Source organism: Artemia franciscana, chromosome 2 (genome assembly GCF_032884065.1).
Source record: "Artemia franciscana chromosome 2, ASM3288406v1, whole genome shotgun sequence".
NCBI classification, from domain to species: Eukaryota; Metazoa; Arthropoda; class Branchiopoda; order Anostraca; family Artemiidae; genus Artemia; species Artemia franciscana.
The window spans coordinates 47,535,380-47,549,176 of record NC_088864.1 but is presented as its reverse complement, the minus strand read 5'-3'; the positions used below and the strand labels follow the sequence as shown (position 1 = coordinate 47,549,176).

General features: G+C 36.0%; 1 protein-coding gene across 2 annotated transcripts in view; it reads left to right on the top strand.

Annotated features, from left to right (window-relative positions):
• Positions 1-13,797, top strand: part of LOC136042857 (uncharacterized) — a 138,198-nt gene that overhangs the window by 72,067 nt on the left and 52,334 nt on the right. For both annotated transcript variants that reach the window (XM_065727792.1, XM_065727787.1), the window contains exon 4: positions 4,487-4,627. In XM_065727792.1, the coding sequence (XP_065583864.1) occupies positions 4,487-4,627 (141 nt within the window). The remainder of the gene's footprint in view (positions 1-4,486; positions 4,628-13,797) is intronic.

The following is a 13,797-nucleotide window of genomic DNA, read 5'->3' as shown; positions in this document are numbered from 1 at the left end:
GTTATTTTCATAAGGATTCTTGACGTTTTGGGGAATTTTTCACTCTTTTTCGAAAATCAGGCAAATTTTCTCGGGCTCGTAGTTTTTGATGGGTAACAAAATACCTTAAGAATTTTATATATTTGAAATCAGCTTAAAAATCCAACTCTTTTGATATATCAATTAATATGAAAATTGAGTTCATTGAGATTCGGTAGCATTAGGCCGAGTCACTCCTTATCTTACAGTTAGTTATTACCACCCTTGAGAGATATTAAATAAAAAAAACAAGTTTTTTACATGAAAGTAAGGAGCGACATTAAAACTTAAAACGAACAGAAATTACTCTGTATATGAAAGGGGCTTTTCCTTCTCAACGCCCCGCTCTTTGCACTAAAGTTTGACTTTTTCTCTTAACTCTACATTTTAAAACAGTAAAAAACTTTAGCGTAAAGAGCGGGGCGTTGAGAAGGAAAAGCCCCTTTCATATACGGAGTAATTTCTGTTTGTTCTAAGTTTTAATGTCGCTCCTTACTTTCATTTAAAAAACTTGTCTTTTTTTATTTAATTTCTGAACGTTTTTGAATCATTTTTTTTTTTTTATTTTGGCTCTCCGCAGAGGAATAATTAAAACGAAATTTGTATATTTTTTTTTTTTTTGGCTAAATGGCTTTCTCATAATTTTGATCGAATGATTTTGAGAAAAAAAGAGCGGGAGAGGAAGCCTAGTTGCCCTCCGATTTTCGGTTAATTAAAAAGGCAACTAGAACTTTTATTTTTTTACGAATCTTTTTATAAGTAAAAGATATACGTAACTTATAAATTAGCTTACGTACAGAACTTTTTTATTCTCATGTTTTTATTGCATATATGAGGGGGTTCGCCCCCTCGTCAGTACCTCGCTCTTTACACTAAAGCTTAAATTTTGTCCCAATTCATTAAGAATGACCCCTGAATCACAAAAGCCGCAGAATAAATAGTTGAAATTACTAAAAATACTTTAGCGTAAAGAGCGAGGTATTAGGAGGAGGTGAGCCCCTCATATGGGTAATAATTTCTGTTCGTTTTAAGTTTTAATGCTGCTGCTTACTTCCAGCTGAAAAAAACTTTTTCATATATATTTTTTCATTGTTTTTTTTTAAGTAATGCTAGTAAATCCTGAACTCCCTTCATGGAAATTTTCTTCCCCCACGACCAATTCCTCGATGGAAAGTTCCCCCAGCATATCCCCCTCTTCTCAACCCCTGCCTCCAACCAAAAAATCCTTCTGAAAACGTCTGTACACTTTCCAATAACCATTACTATATGTAAGCACTGGTTGAAGTTTTGAACTTGTAACCCCTCCCACGGGGACTGTAAGTCGTCCCCAAAGACATAGTTATAAGGTTTTTCGACTACGCGGAATAAAATGGCTATCTCAGAATTTTGATCCGTTGACTTTGGTAAAATAATTAGCGTGGGAGGGGGCCTAGGTGCCCTCCAATTTTTTTGGTCACTTAAAAAGGGCACTAGAACTTTTCATTTCCGTTAGAATGAGCCCTCTCGCAACATTCTAGGACAACTGGGTCGATACGATCACCCCTGGAAAAAAAAAAACAAAACAAAAAAACAAACAAACAAATAAACACGCATCCGTGATCTGCCTTCTGGCAAAAAATATAAAATTCCACATTTTTGTAGATAGGAGCTTGAAACTTCTACAGTAGGGTTCTCTGATACGCTGAATCTGATGGTGTGATTTTTGTTAAGATTCTATGGCTTTTAGGGGGTGTTTCCCCCTATTTTCTAAAATATCGCAAATTTTCTCAGGCTCGTAACTTTTGATGGGTAAGACTAAACTTGATGAAACTTATATATTTAAAATCAGCATTAAAATGCGATTCTTTTGATGTAGCTATTGGTACCAAAATTCCATTTTTTAGAGTTTTGGTTACTATTGAGCGGGTTGCTCCTTGTCTTTACTACAGTTCGTTACCACGAACTGTTTGATAATATAAATTCCTATACAGTGATCACCACGAATAGTTCGATTAAATGTATAAAACATTCCTGAATGAAAGTACAGGGCGATGACAAAACATAAGAAAAATTGTCCTATAAAGAGAGGGTTATCGCCATCCCCCGAGTCCCTTCTCCCCCTTTTCCGTGAAGGTTTGTACATGTTATGAATACTAATTATTGCTTAGCATTAAACTATTTAGCGTAAAGAGCAAGGAGATGAGAAAAATGCAAGTCATATTCATTTGAAAGAAAGTTTGTTTAAGTTTTAAGCACTTTATTCTGTGATTCTTAGAATTCAAGCAGAAAAGATATTATTTCAGATTTTTTTCATAATAAGACCTATCCAAAAATTGGAATTAAATGAATTGTGCTGCCTAGGAATTTATCGGATCCTTTCATCCATGAAGCTGTTCTAATCCTCAAAGAACATCACAACTGCCCTTTATCTGAAAGACGATAGACAAATAATTTTGAAATTCTTTGAAAATCTACTGAAAGGAAAACGAAGTTAATTAATTGTTCCCTGGTTTCAATTTCCTGAGGACAAAGAGCTTGCTAGCTTTTTTTCTATTTCAGCAGTTTTTCATTTATACACGTTATAAGATTGATAACCTACAGAGGCATTATTAAGCGTATTATGACCTTATACGCCAGACTATAAACTGGATAGGAGTTGACTCTTGCAAAACAAAGCCTTATATTCTTGAGAATGCTATTCTGGGAACCAAAATTAAGGTTAAAGTACTATTCTAATTTAAAAATTTCATGGTTATTTTCTTTTTACTTTCCTCACTAAAAAGTTAATTAGTTTTATTCGGAACACTTGGGTTACTGGGGTTTCCACAAGAGTTTTCTAATAGGTGGATGGGCCTCAAAAATTTTATTAGATCTCTATTTCTGAGAATTGCTCTTAAAATTGCGCTAAAAATATTCTATTATTTTCTTCTGAGCTTTCTTCGCTAAATCGCCATTTAATAAAGTGGTAACATGTCAAAGCGATTGGCATCTCACCACAATCACGAAACTTGTCCAAGGATATATTTTTTGGAGGAGGGGAGGGGTAAGTTCGTAACATTTTTCTTTGGGAGAAAGGTTTGAATTGAAAAAAATGTTAACTAGAAGAATCTTATATTTTTCGAATGTTATTAAGTCTTTTACTTTATAAATTTGGGTTATAAAGGGATGGGTTGAGTCTCCCCTGCCCTTTTCTTCGGTTAGGGCTTGCTTGGCTACTTCTATTTATTAAGTTTCTAAAATATTTCAATTTTGTTTTATGCAAAAATAGTTTGAATAATGCTAGTTAAAGCATTTACAACATTGTTGGTGGGATAATTTCAAAGACAACCGCCATAACTGAAAAAGTTTAAACTGGAAGTTCTTCATCCCTACATTGAGCACGAAGGAAAATCATATTTTGGAGGAGCTCCCTCTTCCAAATATAATATGCTGTGATTCCTTTTTTTTTCGTCATATCAAACAGGTGGTTGTACAATGCTAGAAGAGGGCCCATTTGAGCAATTTGAAGGAAGGTTTATCTGCTGAAGACGACAACCCTATACGGAACCGAAACATCCACAGAAGATTTGTTGTTGTTTCACTGTCAAGTAAAACGGTTTGTCCCTATTAAACTGTTATTTGTACGTCACGGAAAAGCAGTGTGGTCTCCGAAAATACCTCTTCTTCCTATAATAGGGACAATTAGGGATAATAATTTTAACACCTAACCTGGGCACTTTTCTTCAGATTTGTCTACTCAGTACAAAACAACAATTGTAATTGTGCTTGGGTCACGTTCGAGCCTTGTCCAGGCCCATCGTGGAATCCAAAATTTGCCGACAAGCGTCCCTCCATCGTTCTCTTTCAAGTGCGACTGGATCGATCAGCAAAATAATCTCTACAATCGTGCCCAAATTAAGTGAATTCGTTTTCAGTACACTAATTTTTCAAATTCTATAAATTAACATGGTTCAGTTTATTTGAGCTAGTTTTAATTTTATTATAAAAACCACGCAATAATTCAAATATCTGGTAATATCATTACAGAAGGCCAAATTAAAATAAGTCTTTGAAGCTAATTATTAAGAAGGTTGATAAAGAAGATGGATTGCTTCTGACAATGATGTACCAATGCTCTAATGAAGGTTTTATGTTTGGAATTAATTCAGCATTAGCTCTCGCGTTCGAAAGAAACTTGCTTCTGAAGACAGCAAGTGAGAAGACGTTTGATTTTGATTACTAGATCGACCTCATCTTCTTCAAAGCTCATGTTACTGCAAATAAAGTTTAAAATGCTGGATTATTAGTAAAAAAAACTTGGAATAAAAGATAAATGATCCAATAGGACTATTTAATGATTAGATGACATGGTACTTAGTAGATTTTCTTTTGCCTTTTGAACCTACGCTGAAGAGAAAGAAGAAAGCTGGCTGAGTCTAGAGGACAATCATCAGCTTTACAGAAGATCTTTTTTATTTTGTTTTCTAAGTCAATGTGTTTTTTTATTCAGATTCTGAATCAAATGTCATGGAAGATGGGAGCTATGAACAACAACAAGAAGATACTGACATTGGTGATTTGGTTGCCAGTCTCCCTCTCGCCTCTGACGACGGGGAAGACGATGATGTTGATCTGACTTTGTACCCTCAGGGTAAGAATCAAAATTCCATCAATTAATTTTTATCCTAAACGCATTAAAATAATAGACTTGCAATCAACACTTACATTGGAGTAGATGTTGTTTTAGTGTTTTGCCAAACTTCTACGAGTCTGAGAATTCTCAACAAAAACTTTACACTTTCCTTATTTTACCCTTTAATAACCGACCTTCAGACCAGTGATGTTAATTGGGGCACAGGGGGGGGGGATTAATCCTTCCCAAGATTTTATACCTCCACATAGATTTTGAAGACTATCTCTTTTGGTATTTTGATTGAAAAATGTTTTTTTGGTATTTCTATCGAAAAATAAAGAAAAACGCCCCCACCTAGGCTTTGAAAATATATTTCTTCTCCCCCTCCTACATCTGTGAATCGAAGGCACTGTTTCAGATATTACAGATATGGTTCTAAAACTGGCTTTGACGTAGCAATTGTTCCTTTAAAATTAACAGCCTACAAGACAACAAAGAATGTTCTAATATTACCTCTAGTAAATGTAAATGCCTAAGTAAAGACCGATGTTGGCAGAATGTGTGTTTTTTTTTGGGGGGGGGGGGGTTTAGACCAAGGGACTTTATATGGAAAGAGTTGTCGCAGAAACTTCAAAAAAAAATCGTTCGATCGGAAATTGAGAAAGCTAATGGCCTTTTTAATAGTTGAAAGTGACTGGAGGCCCCTCTCCACGCTCCGCCTTACCCTCCTCATTTCCTCAAACACTTCCGATTAAAATTTTGTTCAACGTAGTTGAAAGATCCAGAAGTTTTATTTTTGAGGATGAGACCCCCCCCCCCCCCCGACGTGATCTTCTAAACTTCGGAAAGGGCCCATTGGACTGATAATCAAAATCTCTAGCGGTCTTTTTAAGAGTCAAAGTCTTTGCAGGGCAACTATTCCCCCCCCCACACTTCGTATTTTGGCGAAAAGCATCCAATAGAAATTTTGAGACGGTTGTTTTATTCAAAATAGTCCAGAGCTCATATAACAAAGCTTTTGGGGTTGAAAAACCCCCAAGAGGTTGGGGACAAGAGTTGTAAGCTATGCCCCGGGGGCATTTAAGTTTTTTATGGAAGGGGTGGTAGTATAAACTTTTGAGAAGCCTCATTTGGTTGAAGATTGGAAGTTCTAGTTCCCTTTTAAGAGTCAAAAGTGATGGAGGGTAACTAGTTCCTCCTCAAGCGACTACTCTTTTCACCAAACGCATCTGATTGACACTGTGAAATAATCATTTTTTTCAAAATAGTCCAAAGAACATATAAAAATGTCTCAAGGGTTAATTCAACCCTCCCCATTGCCGGGGGCGAGGGTTGTAAGTTATACCTCGGGGGCATTTAAGGTTCTTATGGAAAGGATTTACTTTTCGATTTAGAGGAGGTTCATCTTATAATCTATAGTTCTTATGAAGAGGAGCATGCTTTTTACACTTATATATCGTTCACACTAAAATTTTGTTTCGAAAATTGGCTACGTAAAGGTATTGTTCAGGTTTAGTTTTCATTTTAATTCTTAAAAAATTGCTATAATTTTCTGCAATAATTCCAAACATGATATCCAACCCTAATTTAGGCTGAATCTCAGCGTTTGTAAAATCTCAATAAAAATGGACCTACGGTAATACAGGTGCTGACTGTAATAAACATCAGGTGTCACAGACTTTATATCGATGTTTGTAGTATTGAAACTAGGCATCCTACTTTACTGAAGTTCCTGTACGCTCTGTACGCTCTGACACCTGTACTGTGAATCTGTACGCTCAAATAGAGTGGATCCTGCTCTAAATGGGTATCTTGAGAAATCGGGGGGAAAACATGGGAAGCGTCAAATGATTTGCCCCCGAATACGCATTGCATTCCTGGCCGAAGGCAGCGAATCAGGGGATCGGTACTTGCGCAACGCAGACCATTTATCAGCATGCGAAAAAGTTAATTTTTTTAGATCTTTCGCTAATTTTTTTTTGCGAAAAAACAAGCTTATCATTCGCAGGTGTACGCTCTTAAAACGTTGGAATAAACAGTTATTCTGTTTAGCCGTTAAGGGACTGAACATCCTATCCTAATTTTTCACGCCTCAATGGTTTATTCGATTTACTTCATGTTCAATCTCATCACTGCAAAATAATTATCTTCCATTTGAGAAAACATTCCTTTAGCTTAGTTTGGTGAAGGTAAGCAGCAGATATTGCTTGATTTGAAAATCAATCTAAACGAAACAAACCTAGTACGTGAGAATTATCTCCTGGAAGGGAAAAACAGATAATGTGCAGAAGATAAATTTACGTTATTTAAGACCGTCTTGGCTAGAAGTAAAATAAGGAAAATTTATCTGAGGTCATTCAGGAGCTTCTTTGTTTCTTTGTTATACCTTTTTATGTCTTTCTTAGCTCCTCAGTATTCCAGAACCTTTTTTAAACTTCTCATCAAATTAATTTTCATCTTTGTAATAATACTAAAGCTCCTTTTACCCCTTCTGTTAGGTCAAATTTCAATTTTGTAACGACGAGTCATATTGTATAGATGATATTGCCTAAATAAGCTCAAAAGTGTCGCTGGTTCAGCTTCTTCAACAAAATAGTTGAAAATTCGTTGGCTTTTCTTTAATTTGTTTTTTCGTCTAGGATTGTTCAAAGTCTATTTAGTCTTTTGTAAAGTGATATTGTGATTCCAATAACCCTCACGCTTTCTCTTTAAGCTAGTATTAAAATGAGTCGTGTATCTTCTTCCTCCTTTAAAGGCCAAGGAAACTTTGTATGGATTAATCCAATGTATTTATTGCAGGTTTATTTCAGTACAATTGAATATTATGCAATCACGAATTCATTTTTAATACCTCAACTAATCCTTGAACCATGACGCTTGCCTGCATGCCCATTTTGAAACTCGTGCATTTAGCTATATTATATATTTAATGTTGTAATTAGTTAGATATTGGAAAATTCTTTGCCTGTTTTTTATGTCCTTACCCACAACAATAAAATATATTTTTATAGAATGTCTCGTGAACCGTAAAACATTTCAAAATCTGTTCTGAGTGTCAACCCAATAGCTTGATTCCATTAATGGGACGAAGGAGTGTTACATCCTAAGCTCATTTTTAAATTTTGGCAGCTTATTATTGCAATCTATATGTGATTGCAATAAGGGGGAATAACTGTAAATTTACAAGATTTAAACATTAAAAACTGCTTGCCTTAAAACCAACTTTAGCTAATTGCAATAATCGGTCGTAGATAGAAGCCTTTCCGAAAGCATTAAGGAATCAAAAATATTTTCCTAATTAAGCACGCTCCAAAGGTTACTCTATCTCCTTTCCATTTGGAGTTTGATCACTTCCCTGCAATATAATTATCTTCCTTCAGTAAAATATCCCTTTAGTGTAGTTTTATCAAAATATGCAGCAGATATTGCTTGATTTAATAATCCAGCCTATCGAATGCAACCTGGATACGGATGAGTTTTCCCTGGAAAGATAAGGACGAGAATTAACTGGATTTATCGTAAGGCTTCTATCATTTTTCCTGGGGGAAAACATCATTCATCCACCAACAGAATTGGTGATTGTATGTGTAGTAGATAAGTATCCGAGAAAAAGGTAGTGGAAATGCTGTGTCCTACTTTTGTGTTTTTTAAATAAGATATATTTGAATGAAGCGTAAGATGACCTTGGCCAAGATTGCCAGAAACAAAAATATAAAGAGGGGAAAACTACTGGAGGGAATCCAAAGTACTATGTTTCTGTATAAAATGGAAATGTGAAAGGGAGGAGACATCTAAGAAAGTTTACTAAACTTAGTCTATCATAGGTAGCACAATAGAGCTGCCTGAGTAAAGAGCGATGTGGGTGCAATGTATCATTTTTTTTCTAACCAGGGCGCTTCGTATAGAAGGAGTTGCGTTAGAAAATATAAAAGGAGCTAATTCGATTGGAAATAGGAAGTTTTAGCACCCTTTTTAAATGTAAAAAGTGATTGAGGGAACCAGTTCCCCTTTCCACTACCATTTCTCCAAACACATCCAATCAAAGTTTTGAGACAGCCATTTTGTTTAACATAGTTGAAAGGTCCAGTGATTATATCCTTGGGGATGTCAACCACCCAGCCCTTAGGGCAAGGGCTATAAGCTATTTTAGTTGCCCATTGTTGCGATATAAGGTCCTCATGGAAGGGTGGTTGTATAAACTTCGGGGGGGGGCTCATTTGATTGGAAATCGGAAGTTTTAGTGCCCTTATTAAACCTAAAGCGCCTGGGGGCAATGATTTTAAGTTATACCCTGGGGCTTATAAGGTGCTTATAGAAGGGATGGTCGTACAAACTCTGGAGCAGGCACATTTAATTTGAAATTGAAAGTTTTAGTGCATTTTTATTGGTCATAAGTAATCGGAAGGCAATTAGCTCTCCCACGCCCTATTTTGCACAAATGTATCTTATCAAAATTTTGAAATAGCTATTTTGTTAAAAATAGTCAAAGACCATACAACAATGCCACCAGGGTCAACACAACCTCCAAGGACCCAGGGGCAAGGGTTGTAAATTATGCCCCGCGGGTATAAAAGATTTTTTCGAAATTGAAAGTTTTAATGCCCTTTTTAAGAGTCAAACGTGATTACTTTAAAGGGGGAAGAGAGCAACCAGCTCCCCTCCCCCTTTGTCCATCATTTCAAAAAACACATCCAATGGAAATTCTGAGACAGCTATTTTGTTCAGCATAGTTGAAAGGTCCAGTAACTATGTCTTGCTGGGGGTCTACCCCCCCACGTACATTCTGAAGACCAGGAAATAATTTGCACTTTACTGAAAACTGGGGTAAATCTCCAGCACTTTTATTGGGGGTAAGAGGGGTCATTATCCGGATAGTCAAGGGGCATGGAATATATAATAATTTAGTTAAAAAAGAAAAACATAAAATGTGTTTTGTTTTCAATAGAGGGCAAATTATGTTTTGGTCCTTAGAAGGCATGGGTTCTGTGAGCCATACTCATGTTAATTTCTGCTCGTTTTGAGTTTGACTCAGCTGTTTATTGTAATTTCTGCTATTTTGGGGTTTTATTTTTTTGTTGACGGTAATTTATGGTATTTTACACTTTGAAGATTATTCGAATTTATTTCTTCTCATTTTGGTTTAATAGAGTTCTTTATTTTTCTTCGAAGAACTTATTTTCTAGAAAAAGAAATAAGTTAATTTACGTACGGAACATACGAGGAGTAGAGAAACTCATTGAAAGTCATGAAACGTAGGCTGTTATGACTTTTTTAATAGTTTTTTTTTATGTATGCTGGTCATTTCATGACTGAGAATAAATTACTTGATCATTCTTGGGAATCGTCTATGGTAACAGTGTCATTGAGATACTAAAATAAAATCCGTAGGTGACCCACTCAAAAACCAAATCCATTCTTTTTGCCTTATTTTTGAAAATTCTAGCCTCAGTTGACTTTTTAAATTCTGTAAGCTGCAGTCGCAAGATATTAACTAGAGACGAGGCTTACTACTCAATAATAATTCAAAATTTTGACCATTGCGCTTACAAAAACCAATTTGAATGCGTCCACACAAAAATAGAGCCAAATTGCATTTTTCGTACACTAACTCACAAGCAAATATAAGAAGGGCTTAACGTTTTTCTACACAATAACACTAAGCAAGAAATTGCATCTATTTTGTATATGGAATACAAATATTTCAATAGAATCATGCTTTTGCTTATTTCAGACGAGGAATAATATTTTTTCCATATTGGACAGTTTTTGCGTAAAAGAAGATCCTTTTTAGTTAGTGATTTTGATTCTTCTTAGAGTTGAATACTACTGAATTTATCTTGATTTTAGTTATCTTTTCAATTAAACGTTGGAAACTGATTTACCAAGTCAAAACTTCTATTAGAGTAACGTTTGGCACGGGGGATTCCCCCTTCTCACCCCATGCGTACACTTTTTGCCTACCCTCTATATTTTAACAACATTTTTTGTGTGCTTTCATCCAAAATGCCTTTTTAGGTATTCTCAATGAAAAACTGAACAAAACAACAAACTTCCCCTTTACATTTTTATAAATTGACGCCTCTGACGTCATAAACCAGTAATTTGTTTTAATTTTGAGCCTTGGTAAATTGTTCCTACTTCTCTGTACTTCTATTTATTTTATCTATATTTTTCTGTTGTTTTTTTTCATAGGAGTTTTATGTAGTAAAAGCAGACATTAGTTCTTGCTCCACTTTTTATTCTGAATTTGAAACTGCAATACAAAATGTATCCAACCATCATATATGTCACTCCGTAGAGTCGGGGTTGCCACCTGTAGCACGTGCATTTTAGCACTATTTTATTATTTTTAGCAATGTAGAACGTGCCCAGGGACTATTGCAGTCAATTATTTGAGTATAGCACCGAAGACCACTGTGTAGCATGCAAATTTGGGCATGTGTAGTACTTCAGGAACTGTCAATGGTAGCAATCCTAAATATAGCTCAGGCTTTAGCACACAGAGACCCTAGAATACAAGTCACCATTTGCAACGGTATTTCTGGGCATGATTATTACGCCTACATTGAACTGACTTGTTTTTAGTTTCTTAGAACTTAATTTCTAAAACCTAGGATAATATTTATAATCAAAAACCAAGATAATTCCCAAAACCTAGAGTTTAAAGGAGTCACTTATTACTTTTTGTATAGCATTAACCAACTGAAAGTAAGGAGCAACATTAAAATTGAAAATGAACAGAAATTATTACGTATATGAGGGGAGTTGCTCTTCCTCAACACCTCGCTCTTTATGCTAAAGTTTTTTAATACTTAAAAAAAAGCTTCTTGTTGTTCTAAATAAACGAACATAGTGTTTCAGGAGTCATTCTTAAAGAATTGGGACAGAATTCAAACTTTAGCGTAAAGAGCAAGGTGTTGAGGGACAGCAGCCACCCACACATCTATCTATATATATAAAAATAAGTTGTCTGTGTGTGTGTGTGTGTGTGTGTGTGTCGAGTGACGTCATGTTTGTGTGTCGACTGACATCATGTTTGTCGACTGACGTCATTATAAGGATTGAGCTGTATGCGTTATGAAGTTGTTTGTCGACTGACGTCATGTTTGTCAACTGATGAAATTACATACCGGAACACCGGGACACAAATGACGACCGGGACACAGGGAATATAAATGACGACAGGGAACCTCAGAGAGAAATTACAGACTGGGACACCCGGACACAAATCACGACCGGGACACAGGGAATATAAATGACGACCGGGACATAGGGACACAACTACAACGGGGACGCCGGGGGCACAGGCGGGATATATAAATGACGACCGGGACACAGGGATTGTTCGAATAGAAATTACAGACCGGGACACAAATGACGACCGGGACCACCGGGACACAGGAAACATAAATGACGACCAGGGCACTCAAAGAGAAATTACAAACTGGGATACCGGGACACAAATGACGACCGGGACACAGGGAATATAAATGACGACCGGGACACAGGGACACATCGTTAGAATAATGAGGTATGGATCTGAATACGGATTGTTTTTCCCATGGACAATTATATGTTGCATGTTCAAGAGTCAGTAAACCTGGCAATCTATTTATAGGCACAGACAATGGGACAGCGAAGAATGTTGTATATTCGCATGTTTTACGTAATTAAAAACATATATATATATATATATATATATATATATATATATATATATATATATATATATATATATATATATATATATCTATCTCTATTCACAGGTGGGACACAGGGACACAACTACAATGGCGCGTAACTAATATGGCGCGTAACGACTTACGCGCGTGGGGGGGCTTGGGGGGGGCGCGAAGCGCCCCACCAACTAGGTGTTGGGGTGGCGCGAAGTGCCACCCCAACAGCTAGTACTTAATAGTTTCTATTCGTTTTAAGGTTTGATATTGCTCCTTACTTTCAGTTGAAAAATATCTAATTTCTGATCGTTTTTTAAATAATGACAGGCAATCTGGCTACACATACACGGAAAAATCCCTCCTCCCCATAGATTTATTTTTTTAGACAATTCAATGTTGGTGAAAATTACCCCAGACAATTGCCCTTAACATCTCCACCCGTAAAATTGAGTCAGTAAAGAGAAAGCAAGACATATAAAGAAATCTCGTATGGGAATTCTAGCAAATTCCCCCTGGTGTAAAATTTCCTCTAAGAAATTCACTCCAGGAAACTTCCCGCCCCATTGTAAATTATCCCTGCGGAAAATCCTACCAGTGAATATTTGCCCCCCCTCCCAAAAATGTATGCATACTTCCCAATAACTAATACTATACGTAAACAATTGACAAATTCCCCAACTTAAAGACCATTCCCCAGGGGCTGATGGGGGTCAGAATATCTTCAAAGGCATAGTTATTCGGCCTTTCAACAATGCTGAACAAAACGGCTACCTCAAAATTTTGATTGGACGATTTTGATACAAAACTTGCCTGTCAAAGTTTTGTACCTAGTTGCCCTCCAGTTTTTTTGGTCACTTAAAAAGGAAACTATAACTTTTAATTTCTGTTTCAATGACCCTCTTCCGATATTCTAGGACCACTGTGTCAATATGATCATCTTTGGGAAAAAAAACAATAAAAAACAAATAAACACGCATCCGTTATCTTTCTTCTGGCAAAAAATACAAATTCCATATTTTTGCAGATAGGAGGTTAAAATCTCTACAGTAGGGTTCTCTGATACACTGAATCTGATGCAGCCATTTTCATTAAGGTTCTGTGAATTTTAGAGGGCGTTTCCTCCTTTTTTCGAAAATCAGGCGAATATTCTCGGGCTCGTAGCCTTTGATGGGTAAGACTAAACTTAATGAAACTTATATTTTGAAATTAGCAACATAAGCCCATTCTTTTTGATACATCTAGTGGTATCGCAATTCCGTTTTTTGGAGTTTCGATTACTATTGAGCCGTGACTGATTCATAGGAACTGTTTGATAGTTTATCAAAATAAACCCAGAAAAGCCATTAGCTTTAAATAATACAGAATAAAATCATTAAATAATAATGCTTGTTCGATTTTTTTTACTCAGCTTTAAATGGTAAAACAACAAAACCTCATCAATACAAACATTGCACATGAGAAAACTGACCAGAAATTGGAAGGAGATGCACAGAAATTTCTAAGAAAGCTAAA